The 15,136-nt window shown below is 35.4% G+C and overlaps 1 protein-coding gene across 2 annotated transcripts; it reads right to left on the bottom strand.

Annotated features, from left to right (window-relative positions):
• LOC109840736 (CTP synthase-like) lies at nt 7,002–14,830 on the bottom strand. 2 transcript variants are annotated; one of them, XM_020409482.1, is made up of 21 exons: nt 14,566–14,828; nt 12,704–12,783; nt 12,232–12,318; nt 12,073–12,123; nt 11,846–11,963; nt 11,687–11,743; nt 11,533–11,597; nt 11,334–11,417; nt 11,197–11,247; nt 10,996–11,058; nt 10,858–10,904; nt 10,675–10,744; nt 10,525–10,587; nt 10,116–10,205; nt 9,770–9,808; nt 9,452–9,679; nt 9,281–9,366; nt 9,127–9,175; nt 8,959–9,039; nt 8,770–8,863; nt 7,002–7,563 (listed from the first exon to the last, which is right to left on the bottom strand). In XM_020409482.1, the coding sequence occupies exons 1-21, from the start codon at nt 14,681–14,683 to the stop codon at nt 7,373–7,375; spliced, it is 1,812 nt and encodes a 603-aa protein (XP_020265071.1). In that variant the 5' UTR covers nt 14,684–14,828; the 3' UTR covers nt 7,002–7,372. The 2 variants fall into 2 exon arrangements, with proteins under 2 accessions (XP_020265071.1, XP_020265072.1); XM_020409483.1 differs by lacking the exon at nt 7,002–7,563 and adding an exon at nt 8,269–8,528 and having other exon boundaries at nt 14,566–14,830.

Raw genomic sequence — 15,136 nt, 5'->3', positions numbered from 1 at the left:
AATTCAAAAGAACAAATCAAAACAAAATTTTCATAGTTCAAAAATAAGATTACAAAACATACAAGAATCATGAACTATGGAAAAAATCATCTTTAAAAGTATAAAACCAAATCATCATTGATTTTCAAAAATCAAGAGAGGCAACTCTATCTAGCTCTTGAGCTAGTATTAACCCATATGAACATTTTAGCATCCGGTAAACATGATTTGGGAATAAACACCCAATAAATCCGGGGGGTTATATAAACATAAACCTCTCATCAAAACAAAACCAATAACCATGAAAACAAAAGAATTAAAAAAAATTGTTTTCATATTCAAAAGTTTAAAGTATAATTTTTTAAAACCAAGAAAAAGAAAAAAGAAAAAATACTAAAATTCTTGGTATAAAAATTAAATTTGTTTTGGTACCCAAGAACTCTTGGTACCAAACGATTTAGGGACATGACCCCTATCATTCAAGCTCAAAGCCCTAGGGTTATGAACCCATTTGGGCGCATTTAGTGCACGGGTCCGGTCATAGCAATAATTATGCAAATGACCCATTCGATTGCAATAAGTGCAATGAAGAGGATGCATTTGGTTATGTTGACCATGTGGATGTGCACGAGGAACATTTGCAAATAAAGATGGTCTTTTAAGATTATTTTGCAAATGAGAAACATTTTGAAATAATGTTGGTCTACTTGAAATATTTTGCGATTTAGAAACTTTTCGCAAATCAAAACAAAACTTGGCTAAGTGACCAACTCTACCACAAAAATCACAATGATACACATTAGCATGCTTATGATGAACAATGGGTGCATGTGTGTGTACATGTGATGAAGAAGAAGCCTTATGAGATGCACAAGAAGAATTAATATTCTTATGTTTTTGTGCATCATAGCAAAACTTAGCTAAATGGCCTTTTCGACCACAAATGGAGCATTTATAAGTTTTACTATACAAGTGTGCAAAGTGTACGGGTTTAGAAGTTGTAGTACTAGACTTTGCACCCAAGTCCATAAGTTTCTTATTATCTACAATGCAAGTTTTAAGGGTTGAATCTAAAGATGATATTCGGTTTTTCACAAGATTCAATTCATCATTATGCATACAAGCATTGGAAATAAAAGTAGATGAAACATGATCATTTCTAAAAGAATTAAAATCTTTTCTAATAGTTCCTACTTCTATCATGGCATCATTATTAGCATGAGTTAAGCTAGCAATAGATGAAGACATGTTATTATTTTCCAAACTTAATAACTCATTGTTTTCTTTCAAGATAGCATTCTCTTTAACAACAATATCAAGTTTGGAAGCTAGCGACTCATGATCGGATTTTAAACTAATATGCTTGCTTTTAAGATCAATAAAATTATTTTGCAATTTAGTATAGGCATGAGATAATCTTTCATATGCACAAGCGAGTTCATTAATAGATAAATCATTATCGGAATCGAAATCGCTTACTACACAAGAATTATCCTCTTGTGGCCGTGTGCATGATGCTCCACATGAACTTGAAGAAGAATCCTCCAAAGCTTGTCGGATTGCCTCCAAGTCCCCTTGATGTGCTTCAATATCAAAAGCATTAAACAAAAATTCTAACAAACGCTTGTTCATTGAAAACATTTTCTTATCATGATTGCTCCACTTGGATTTCTCCAATGTGGGCACAATATAAGCACAATCAATAACTTTCCATAAGTCAATATTTCTAGATTCAACAAATAGTTTAAATCTAGAAGCCCATTGTGCATAGGGAAAACTAATGAATTTAGAAGCAACATTTGATTCATAGCCTAAACAAAATATATTTATATTCATGATATATATATGAAAATATGCAAGCAAGACAAAAGTAATCATAACTAGATTAGCACAAATAAGATAACTTGGATCTTTAACTCAAGGTGGTTAGACCTTAAATCAAAGAGCACCAAGCTCTGATACCAATTGTTATATTGTGCTTAATTGTGAGGATTCACTTATAATACACTTGTACACCGAGAGAAGTGTGTGGTGAGAGACGGGGTCGAATCCAAGAGGAGTGGCGTCAGTTGACGTGCCTAGGGAGAGGTTGTAACCGAGCACTTGAGGAGGAGGACACGGGCTAGGTTCCTACACTTAGTGTGTAAAGTGTGATTGCATAGTGTTTGTGTAGTGTGAGAGTTTTCGGTGATCTTGTAAACCGAGTGTGTAGAAGTTCCGGCTTCCAAACCGGATTGTGATAGTGGATATCTCCTCAAGGTGAGGAGCGGGGACATAGGTCGTGGTGACCGAACCTCGTAAACATATCGTGCGTTTGTGTTTTGCTTAGCGTATTTTTAGTCATCTTTATTGTTCATTTACATATCATATTTCTTCTTGCAAGATAAAATTGATCAACACAATTTTAATTAGCTTTTAATTGGGATTAGATTAGCATAAGACCCTAATCACCCCCCCCCCTCTAGGGTCTAACAGAGCCGACACTTCTCATAGCACAACGCATGCTGATGGAGCCGACACTTCTCAGCCTCATACACAACCAGATACCCAGATCGTCGAGGCTCATCAGCATGGACAAAGGGGGTGAGGACGGGTAGGAAGAGTGAGGGGAAGGGGTAAGAGAGGGAGAGGAAGGAGAGAATGACTTTTGGGATGTATGTGAATTTCTTTTGTTCAAATTCGTTACTTGTGTGAATTTCAAGAACGATATGGTTAGACTGTTCAAATTTGTTACTTTTGTGGATCGATTATTGTTTATATATGTGATTTTCGTGTGTATTGTTTGATTCATGTTGAATTTTATGAATATTGTTGTAATTCAGTATATATGTAATTTTCGTGTGTATTGTTTGATTCATGTATATTGTTATGAATAAGGCATAAAATTTATGTATATTATTGTGAATGAGACGGAAATATGTGTGTATATTGTTGTGAAATTTTTTCATGTATATAAAAAACATGCACGCATTCTATGCATGTTTTTTAAACCTGCAACTCCACGGGGCTTCAATTCCTGTGGAGTTGCAGGCTATATTCCAGAGAGCAATGGTCTCTGGAATATAGCCTGAAGCTTCACGGGACTTCAATTATATTCCAGAGAGCAATGCTGTCTGGAATATAACCTGAAGCTTCACGGGACTTAAAATACCGTGAAGTTATAAGTTTCACGGGTTTTGAAGCCCCGTGAAGCTTTGACGCTCCTAATTAGTTTGGTTATGCGGGCTTAAGCTTCACGGGACTTCAAGTCCCGTGAAGTTTATTTTAACTTTTTTTCACCAAATTCGACCTAGTTTCAGTCAGTTGGTGAAAATGGATCGAATTTGGCAAATATTTTCAAAACAGGTCGTTTTTGATAAATAAGTTTCTAAAGAGGCCTAAAACGAAAATTTGTCCTTTTGCAAACTTTGTGAATAGTACAAGCTGAATAAGGGGATGTTTGTTTGCCAAAAAAAATAAGGAAATGTGGTGCCACATGGGATTTAGGGAAATGTCAATAGTGCCACATCAGATTTTGGTTTCAAGGGATTTTCAATTTACAAGTTTGTTTCATTGTGTGATTTAAAGAAATGAGAGTGCCACGTAGGATGCCGCGTCAGATTTTGGAGAAAACTCATTTCAGACCAAAACCCTCTGAAATGGGGTGGAAATGTCACATCGGGCAATATTTAATTGCCCAAAACACTGTTGAAACGGCGGCTGAAGATTAAAATACAATATTTAAATGCTGAATTCACTATTGAAATGACGGCTGAGTTATGTTTTCTTTTTCTTTTTCTTTCTTTTTTGTTCAAACAAACCCAAGAAATGGAAATGTAGGATTAAAATGCAATATTTAAATGCTGAAATCATTATTGAAACGATGGTTGGGTTTTACATTTCTTTGATTTCAATGTGAAATAAACGAAATAAAAAAATACGGGAAACCCTATGAAATGTCCTGAAATGGGTTTTCAAACATTGTTTTCCATTTCTTTTTTTTTTCCGAAATGTACCGAACAGACCCTAAACTAAAAACGTCAAGCGAAACCATCTTGCTTTTTCCCTTTTTTTTGTTCTGCGTCCTCAGAATCGAAGCGAGCATCCCTTTGCTTTTCTTAAAAAAGAAATGATTATGATTTCGCCCGTATCGAAGTGCGTCGTCGGATACTTATTCTGTTGTCGATGTCTGAGGTTCTTGTCCTTGAGCACCCTGTGACGTGTGAAGTTTCTCGCTAAAGAATCAAGGATAGGAACATTATTCCCCTTAGATCGTGCAAAAATTATTTTGGACTTGGTGCTCGGCGCATAACGCTTGGATAACTGAGCTTTCGAACTTGTATTCTGAAAATGGTTTTATCAAAATAAGGTATTCTGATGCGGCAGACTTGGTTGCTGTTTTGCTCATTTTCTTTGGTCTCGTTCGCTGAAATTCGGGTGGCTATACTCCCTGTTAAGTATCATTTCCTCCTACATGAGACCATATCCATCTACATTCTGCTTTTGGTCCAGTAAATTGTATTCAAAGATGCAGTTGCTCTCTGACATAGTAAAGGGAATGCACCTGGGCCACAAACTTTGTTGGTTATCCGCATCAATCATCCTTCCCGTACGAGAGGTCACAGTTCGGAATCTCGGCAAAAGCAGCTTCCACTTTCAAGCGCGATTTCAAGAAATGCCGACCGATTGCGCATTCATTCGCTGCATCCCTAACTTTTCGAGGCTTAATGGCCCGCAAATGCTCAGGCAGCAGCTCTGCTTTATATTTCTTTTGCTTGCTTCTTATTTTTTTATCTCCAGCTCTATATCCTTCTTTGTTTTCTACGAGATCATTGTCCTGTGTGAATTAAGGGAAAGTATAGAGAATTACATGGACTATTTCTCCGTTACATCTCACATGACTTCTCTTACTTCATCTTTTGGCAGCCTATGACTACAGTTGGAACTACTCCACTGAGCACGGGGCTGCCTGTATAACTTTTTTCAGAAATTTTGGGTTGAGTAGCATATTTCAGGAAAGAACTCTGATCGGGCAACATTGTGAAAAATCTCCTGAAATACAAATTGACACATTGTTATGCTGGTATTGGAGATGTAGGTATAAGAGAATAGACTAGTCCTTTGCGTTGATGCATTGCGCTGTGTGGCTTAGAATTTCTAGGCTCCGATCCAAACTAGCGCCTTTAATAGAAAAGATTTTTCTGCCTAATCGTAAACAGTAAACTACGTTTATGAGATCTATGAGCTTAGCTAAAACGGGAAGAGAGAACTCAATGCGCTGAAAATTTTTCCTTTTATTTCTCTTTTCAGCAAGTGACTGTTGTTCATTGACATATTATTCGACATATCTTGACGTACTGTAACTTCTGTGAGAACGTAGATACTGGCTGGGGAAAAAACTTTGGATAAATTTCAGAAAACCCCCCAAGAAGCCCATTTTGAGATACTACAAGTAGGGGTGAGCATAGTTCGGGTCATACGGAACAAACCAACCGAACCGACCGAAATTTGACAGTTTTGTTCGGTTTTTATTAGAGTTCGGTTGTGAAGTTTTTTCAACCCGAACCGACCGAATCGACCGAATTGTATTACCCATTCAAATTATTATTTATATCCGTTTAAACCCGACCCATTATAGTTCATATAGAGTTACTTCGCTGCACCTTGATATCTTTTTCTCTCACGTGACCTAATAGCGATAAAATACCCCAACAATGGTGTCCTCTCCAATTCTAGGGTTTTTGAGTATCTCTAGTTCTCTCTCTCTCTCTCTCTCTCTCTCTCTCTCTCTATATTACATATTCGCTTTTTCTACTTTTGATCAATTCATTTTTGATGTAAGAAACTTAAATCATAATGTTTATTCTAACATTTTCCTAATTTTTCTCCTCGATTGATATATTTTTAGATCAGACTTCTCTTTGGATCAGACTTAAAATTTTATAGAAACTATACCTAACATCCAAGTTATTGCATATTTTTTATTTACTTTGTCTATCGGATTGAGATTACTTTAATTCGTAATGTAAGTTTTCTCTAAAAAAATTATGTAATCTTTGGTAGGAATTAGATTTTGATTTCCACATCTAATATTCATCTAATATTCAGTATCATTTAATAGTTTATGAATTTCAATAAATTAAAGTGTAAGAGACTTATTTCTTCATCAACAGATGAGAGGTGAAATTAAATTTGGACATAACATTTGTACCCAAGTAAAAACCGATCGAACCGAACCGAATCGAACCGAACCGACTTGAATCGGTTCGCTTCGGTTTTGAATGATAGGTAGTTCAGTTCAGTTTGGCCAAATTTGGTCAAATACCGAACCGACTGACCGATCACACAGCCCTAACTACAAGAAATTTGAAAACATGACTTCACCCCAGAACTTCTCAGATAACCCACAAAAACACGGGGTTAATTTGGAAGTATATTTAGAAAACTAGAAAACCTTACGGGGCCAAACATCTTGGTGGCTTTGTGAAATATACGCAACAAACTATTTACGTTATAAAAATGCATACCTTGGATTCGATGATAATTTCACTTTGCATTAAACTACATTTAGTCTTTTACTAAAAAATATATTTTCATAAATAAAACTCTAAAACTTGAAAGCTAACTTATTATGAACGTTCGGATCGGAAGTGAAATCTAACCATAAGCAAACCCTTGTGCCTCTTAACAATATTCTCTACCCGCAAATTGGTCAAGGCCTTCCTGAAAATAGAAGCAAAAATAGGCCCACTGATTAAACATTACGGGTCTAAGTATACTAATAAAAAAGTTGAAAGATAATAATTAACCACCTATACTACAAGTCTACAAGTGATGTATTTGCAGTTAACCCCAAATTATCTAACCATCAAAATGCGAAAAAGGAGCTGCTTTCTAGCAAAAACTAGCATCGCGTCACTCCCAACACTTGCTGCTGCTAAAAACCCCAATGCAATCCTCATGAAAGAACGAAACTATATACAGTTCAACATGATAATTGCCAAATTTTGTACTGACATAAAAGTTCGCACATAGACAAACAATACCACAACGAACTATCTTCAACATTACTCCATATACTTCAATTCCTACCGGTTATTCTCTTTATACAATGTATGAAAAAAGTCCCCTTCAACAAAATCAAGCGCTTGAGCTTATCAAGAAGAAAAAAAAAAGAGGAAAGGATTTAAAGAAAAAAGAAACTCCCAAGCCCTATTATGGATCGAAAGATAATACGAGCTTGTTCCTTGTCAAAAAAACCAGGAACAATCTCCAACTCTGCAAACTCCCTCAAGCTATCAAGTCTAACATATGCTCAAGTTACTGTCTGCAGACAAGTCCACTTTGCCCGAAACAAAATTGAACAAAGAAAACCACAATATAAAATAAGAAAACAGCACAGGCATCTCATTTGTTATGCATGCACGCCATTGCCATTGGAGTAGTAACTTCCGTTTAGAAGCATTTTCGTGTTGCCATTTTGGTATGCCTTTGGTTTGGCCACACCGTTGCTTATAGTAGTTCTTGTAATCAAGAACCTGTTATTGACAGGGGTGGGAGTTTGCAGCCATGCACCCAATTGCCCGCATGAGGCCTTTATGAGGCCTGTAATATTACATAAAGAAATATAAGATAAAAGGTTTAATATATGCAATTATGTGATGTACATGATTAAACTATAGAAACCACGAAAGTTAACATGGTCTCAGTTTAATAAAATAGTGCATCATATGCAAAGGGCTACAACGCAAAAAAAGACTAGGAGATGGAATGTATTTGTAAATTGTGAGCAAAATTGAAATGCTTTAGATTTGAGTATATCATTACTGCTCACTGGCTTAACTAATTGTATAATAGGCGAGGCAATGCGAAAGATGGAGAATATGATATTCATAAAGAAATAATTCTGGCTTTTAAATAGACAATAAGTACCTTATTTAGCAATCATCGTTATTAGTTTTTCTCCACATCATCAAAAATATAAAATAAACTGATTCAAAGGGGTATGTATAACAGCACGCATGCTAAAAGGATAGTTGTACGTGTGTTGTTTTCTTTTTGCATACAAATGCAAATATGAATATTGATCGGATGCTAAATCTAATACTTGTATTAAATAAAATAGATTGTGTATAGGGTTCAAATATAACTAAATATTACTGATTATGATCAATGTCTTGAAGGAATTATGATAACAACCTTTAACTTTAAACTGCAATCCAATGAAAATCATTCATGCCCCTCTACATAATATTAGACAGGGTTATGCCGTTGCGCAAGCTAGATATTCAGATGTTGAGTGGGATGATAGAAAAAGCAATTCCATGTCTATATTATATGTTAACAGAGCAGATACAGATACATACATTTTGCAAAACTACGAATATGGAGTTGAATTGTAAATAGGACCATCCATAATCCATTCAGATTCCTAACTGCAAGTGGACCTAAATTCCATACACCGAGATACACTTGTTATTATTAGTTGATCAAAATCTTTGATCGCTTCACAGAAAAGCAAAGGAGCCACTTCACTAGTTACAGAGCTTGAGATTCGTCGTTGAGTTCTCCTATCCAAGTTTAGAAGTGAATTTAAGAACTGTGCACTATTTGAAAGTATTAATTCGAAAACAAGATTAGGAGGGGAATAGTCAGAAGCAGGAGAATCATGCAGAATGAGCAATTACTTATAACGGAACCAAGGCCCAAAGACAATTTTAGTCATGGAGATTTTTCGTAAAAATTATTTCTTAGGAGTTACGAGACAGAAAGTAAGATCTTTAGTAAAACCTGAGAAAAGTCAGAAATTACCGTAGAAAAGAGGTGAAGGTTTTCCAGGCCTTGATTTATACTCCGGGTGAAACTGAACTCCAACATAATAGGGATGAGTCGGCAGCTCAAGAATCTGCTCAAACATTAATATATTAACACATAAAAAATAAAACAGAAATAAACTTTTCAAACAATGACCAAAGCATAAAGAAGCAAAAAGAAAATTACCTCCATACGATTTCCACTTTCATCTTTACCAACAAAGTTGAGGCCAGCACTTTCAAGTTTTGATACCATATCAGGATTTACCTAAAACAGGAGATCCCTTGGTTATCTAACAGATTGCGACTATGAACATACCATTTGACATAAATGTAGAATAATAATGGGACCAACCTCATATCTATGTCGATGCCGTTCATCTACATAATTGACACCACCATACCTAATAAAAGTTCAACAATAGGAATCAGTCTCTCATCAACCATGAGTATTTTAAAGAATACCGACCTCAAACATCACATCATAAGTTCATTTAATATATGCTTACAGCTTTGCAGACTTGCAGTCTTTAACCTGGAAATAAGTCCTTCTTGATCCTAGTCTCATTGTAGCCCCCATATGGGTTTTTGAACCCTACAAATTACAATCCCGGTTACATACTTGTAGTTAAAAAAAATATTGAAAACTGGAAACATTTTGAAGGATGATAAGGGAGTACGTCTGGCATAAATATCACACATGGATTCTTTGCATCTGGATCAAACTCTGTGCTATTAGCATCTTGTAAATTCATCACAGAACGAGCATACTCGATGACAGCAATCTGCATGCCAAGACAAATGCCAAGAAATGGGACATTGTTTTCTCTAGCATATTGTGCTGCAAGCATTTTCCCTTGGACCCCTCGGTCACCAAAACCTCCGGGAACTAATACACCATCCGCACCCTGGCAAAAAATTTTATTGATATGGTTAGAGGATTTATCGTGTAATAATACAAATGCAGGAGTAACACCTGATAGTAGATGCCTTCCTACCTTCAGAAGATTCCACGCTGCTTCATAAGCATCAGGGGCCTAGAGAAATTAAACGTTTCGATTATTTAATACAGGAATAAAAAGGGTTACTTTCACAAAACACCACACCCCCCTTTTCTTTTTGAGTTTTTTTTTTTTAGGGGGGGGGGGGGGGGGGGGGGGAAAGCCCCTCGGGGGCACTAAGGGAGTTTTATGAGACACCACAAAGTTCCGGCTTCTTGTGAGATAAAAAAAATTCAGGAGTGTGCAAAACCCACCGATATCAGGGTTTCTGTGAAATTAACCCAATGAAAAAGGTAAACACTGAGCACTAAAAAGGAACCAATCAATGAAAAAAAATATAAACCTCTTCTTCGGTTGCATCTTCAAGGTCAGAAGCAGCAACCCAGTCCACTACGAGTTTCTTATGGCATTCTACGGAAGCATGCAGAAGGGCCTGAAAATAGTTCATAAGCCAATCAATATTGCGCAAAAATCATAGCAAGCATTAATAGAAACCAAGAGGAGCCTAATGCAAATGAGTTGGAGAATGATCATAAATTACATGACATTATTTATCACCTTTAGCAACTAATTAATTGCAAGAATTAGCTACTTTTAATGCAGATGGTAGGTTCATTATAGAAAACGGAGTACATCTTTGAGATAGAAAATAACCAAATCCCTAAATGGACTTGCATTCTTTAAACGACAAGAGAGTCCACAAAAATTTCAAAGCCATGGAATGTTTTTAATATAGACAAGTCAAAAATAACCTTTAAGACAGATAGATAAGCATCAGAAAGACCAGTATATTTCCCAACCATAGCAATCCTGACCTGTAAAATACATAGAATCTCATTTTGTTAAGTCTACGTAAGTACCAAAGCATGAAACCATGAGTTCAAAGAAAATACGAAACTTACAGGGTCACGAAGTGTATCACAGAGTTTAGTCCTAGCTGTCCATTCCGCCAGCACTGGGTATCGATCAACACTGCAAACAAAGAAAAGTTTACTCCCCATTCAGTCTGTGAGGACTCTAATAAAAAGTCCAAAGTAATAATTATAGAAGACTGAAATAAAAGAGCTCAGTTTTATTAGGCAAACCTTTGAAGATTCAATTCTTTTAATATTGCTTCATGCGCCTTTTGCTCCTAGAGAAATAAAATACGACAAGAAATATGTTTCTTGGTAAGGTATTCTAGCTCAACATAAGCTTGACTTAGCAAAAGTAAAGTAAGCTACCCTTAGAAGCAAAGGAATGTGCCAGATATTTGTTACATCATGAAGAGTAATGATATTTGCAGCCTGCAAAATGAATATGAATCAAATTAGCATCTTACAAATTTAATAAGTGCCGTTTCCTTCTAAAAGAAAATAAAAGAAAAGAAAAGAAAAGAAAAGAAAAAGAAATTGAACAATTAATCAATTATCAAGTTACAGTACCGGAACATGGCAAAATCTTGAGAGTTTTTCTATTACGTTTTCTTCCAGTGCCTGTTGCAATAATTCGAACAAACATATAAAAAAATAATAAGAAGATGCGCAAAGAAAGAATTGAGTGGGAAGAAAAAGAGACGTGCCGATGAACTGCGGCAAGCCAGAATATTTGGTGTCAACCCAAGTCCTCTCAAACCTCGAACACTATGCTGGGTTGGCTTAGTTTTCTGCATCAATTTAATAAGTTAAAACTCCAATACCATGAAATTTAAAAGACAAACTGAAATTCTGATGATAGATAAATTTTGATTAAGCAAAAAGAAAGATTCTAGAGATATATACCTGTTCTCCAACTACATTTAAAACTGGTACAAGACTCACATGAACAAGGCAGAAATTACCAGGGCCTGAATTAAGAATCATTACATAATCAGTAGGATAGTTGACAGACAACAAAGCAATCAGATCTGAACAAGCAAGTGCAGAGATTTCTCACCTACACGATACGAAAATTGTCCCAATGCTTCAATAAATGGCATTGATTCTATATCACCTGCATCAAGAATGTCACGAAAATTTAGCTGAAAAATGACATCCAAAAGAGTTACTATTTGCTATCTTATATATAAATAAGCAACTGAGAAATGATTGCCACCTATAGTTCCTCCCAATTCTATAACACAAACATCAGCAGGTCCTTCTTTGCCATCCACAGGTATCTTTGCAACTCGTTCGATCCACTCTTGTATAGCATCTGTAATGTGTGGCACGACCTTTAAAAACAAATAATGGAACTAGTTCAGAATCAAAGAGTGCTTTCTTCATTTAATCCATATAAAAAAATGAAGTAATATATCAATGTCATTCACAACTGTCATGTACCTGGACTGTTTTCCCTAGATAATCTCCCTTTCTCTCCCTGTTAATGACGGACTATCATCAATCACAACATCAAAAGAAACAAATATGAGCATGTGCTTACAAAGTTTAAGCTTATCAATGCATAATAAAACACAATCAACTCTATCAAATAAATAGCACCTGATAAATCTTTCCAGTGGTAATGTTATTATCACGGGTTAATTTAATGTCTAGGAATCTTTCATAGTTCCCGAGATCCAAGTCCACCTTCAAGACAAAAGAAATAGTTATTTAAACGCATAAACTTAAGACGACAGAAAATTGTTATGAATAAAACAAAGCAACTTTCTAGGATTTTTCACATATGGCCAAAGAACCTGTAACATCACAGGTCAATGAACAGCAAGAAAGGTACCAAAATTGCTTAAGCCAAACATAATCGTCTGAAGTAAGCAGAATTTGGTAAAGAACTCAGATTACAAATAAAACAAGATAAAGTTAAAACACAAGGTTTTAAACCCAAGGAATGAAACAGTAGGTCAAACATTGAAAAGAAAAACAGTAAGAGGATAATAGGTCAAATACATGTATTGCTGAAAAAAATCCACAGGAAGAACACATTCAAAATTACAATGTCTTAAAATTTTCTTACCTCACCACCATCATCTAAAACGAAAACTTCTCCATGCTCAAAGGGTGACATGGTTCCCGCATCAGTGTTCAAATATGGATCTGCAAATATCCATTGGGCCAAATATCAACTGTCACTATGAGAGAAACCACAAAAGAGGAAAATATATAAATAAAGTGTGAACTTTTATCCAAATTCTGATTCGAATTTTTCAAGATGGTATCATAGAGTCGATTATTTACAAGTGTAACCCTATAGACAGATAATAATAAACAAAGACAAAAAAAATTAGCGTTTGTTTACTTCAATCTATGTTAAGCCTAGTTAAATAGCGAATGATGGACCCTGATAATTGGGAGGTTCCAATATGGCTTCTAAAATCTTAGGTTGTATTCCCATATCAAATAATAATAATAATAATAATAGACCCTGTTGACTCACAGTTGCAACGGAACAAACATAAGCACCAAAGATAACACATAGCACCGCACTCCACTCTAATCAAGGAAAAGGAAAACAAAAATGTATCCCATAGTTATCAATTCATTCTTTTTCTCTTCATGTTTCCGGATCCAAAATTACCTTAAACCAGAAAAGACGAAGTATATCTGAATTGTTATCAAGTTTAAACGACATTGAATGGGGAAACATTTTTGTAAATATAAAGGGTACAACAAGGAAACAGTGGTAGATTGTTAAAGAGTAGATTGTTTCAAATTTAAAACAACAAAGATTTGTGTCCCCTGTGTTGTTTTCAATAAAAGCCTCGGATGCCTAGCATAAAACATTGCCCACCGTTTAACTTCAGTTTCTCCTGAAATATGTCTATTTTCATTCATAAGCATTATTCTTCAATCCTCTAGTAATAACGTAAATAGTGAAAATTAATGAGGAAAAAAAAACAACTTTCACCTAAAAAGCATATCCAAAGATCAATGGTGGCTACAATGAAGAAAGGCACATGTTGGAAAAAGAGAAAAACATGGAAGCTCACAATTTCCATGGTATAAACATCAGAACAATGGCCAAGACATAGAATACATTACATGTCTCGTAAGAAGCATAATTAAACAAAGATTCTGCAAGATCTTTCTAGTAATAATCCAACCCTTGCACATAAGTGGGACCCCAAAAAATTTTGCTAATCCCCTTGCAGATAATGAACATGAACTCCACTCTCCTCCCTTGTCGCTTATAAACTTTGTAGATCAAAAGAAACTAAAGAAACAATCCAATCCCAATCAAATATGAAATTTAGGTACATTTTCGACTTTAAAAAATGTGCTGAGAAGCTAAGACCAAAGAAGCCTACTGCGAAGCTAAGACCAAATAAGCCTACACAAGAAAATACCCTTCATGAAAATTAATCATAAAAAGATAATAGAAAAAAGCAAAATAACGTAGAAAAAAAATCCCCACTAGATTACATGCTCATCGGAACACCAACCAAATGTAGGGAGCCAGAACTCTTGAATCTTCTTTCCAAAACTCAAAACTTTTTGAGCACATCACATCCCTCAATCTCGATAGCAAACAAAGTTACAAATCCACTTTTTTAAAACCTTACTGTTAACTTACCTTTTTGGTTGAGCTAGCCAAAAAACCACTTTCGTTCAATAAAAGAACCTACCATTCAAAATCCTAATCTCCCATCAAAAAGATGAAAAGGGTATCCCAAGATTTATCTAAAAAAGCATAACAAGATCAACCCAAGTGCCAAAACCCCAAAAAATATAAACAAGTACAAAAGACAAAAAAAATAGGATAAAAATAAAAAACCCCCGTTACTCCCAAAAAAACACCCAGAAACCCTCACTAAAGAAGAAATAACAAATGAGTTCATTGCAAAAAGGGATTTTTAAGAGAGAAATTGCAAAAAGTACCAATCTTGATGGATGTAACTCGAAGCCCGCAAGCTTTGAGAACAACTCCTACGCTGCTCGCCGTCACTCCCTTGCCAAGCCCGCTAACGACACCCCCAGTTACTAATACGTACTTCATCTCTCTCAAACTATTGAGAATACAAAGGGGGAGATCGATAATGGCGAAGCGTAACTCTTGTTTCAATGGGGGGAAAAATGGAGGCGAGCAGAACGAAGAGGATAGGCAGAGGTTGAGGAGATTAAATACCCTCTGCCCTCAACCCTTCTCCCTTTGTCTCTTCTTTCTTGGGCTAAAAATCTCGGATTCGGATTCTCTCCACTAAAAAATAGGGTAGGGACCATTAGATAATCATAATTATTGATTATCTAATTAATGATTATGATTTTTTTTAATAAAAATTAGAAACGAGTACAATACACGGATGTATAGTAAGTATTAGATTTAGATTATATCATAATTGTCTGCTAAATAATCAACGATTGAGATTAAAAATAGTGATCTTTCCACTATTTTTTTTTAGTGAAGAGGATCTAAATCCAAAAATCTCATCTTTATTATTTATTTATTTTT

This window comes from Asparagus officinalis, chromosome 5 (assembly GCF_001876935.1).
Source record: "Asparagus officinalis chromosome 5, Aspof.V1, whole genome shotgun sequence".
Classification (NCBI taxonomy): domain Eukaryota; kingdom Viridiplantae; phylum Streptophyta; class Magnoliopsida; order Asparagales; family Asparagaceae; genus Asparagus; species Asparagus officinalis.
Note: the sequence above shows the minus strand (reverse complement) of the source record. Positions and strands in the feature narration are given on the sequence as shown.

Bases quoted from the DNA above. Each gene is read 5' to 3' on its own strand.
- LOC109840736 (XM_020409482.1), bottom strand. From the start codon at position 14,683: ATGAAGTACGTATTAGTAACTGGGGGTGTCGTTAGCGGGCTTGGCAAG. The intron at 10,905-10,995 runs GTAGCTTACTTT...TTATTTCTCTAG, and splicing joins ACATTCCTTTGCTTCTAAGG to GAGCAAAAGGCGCATGAAGC. The intron at 9,367-9,451 runs GTACTCCCTTAT...TGTAATTTGTAG, and splicing joins GTGTGATATTTATGCCAGAC to GGTTCAAAAACCCATATGGG.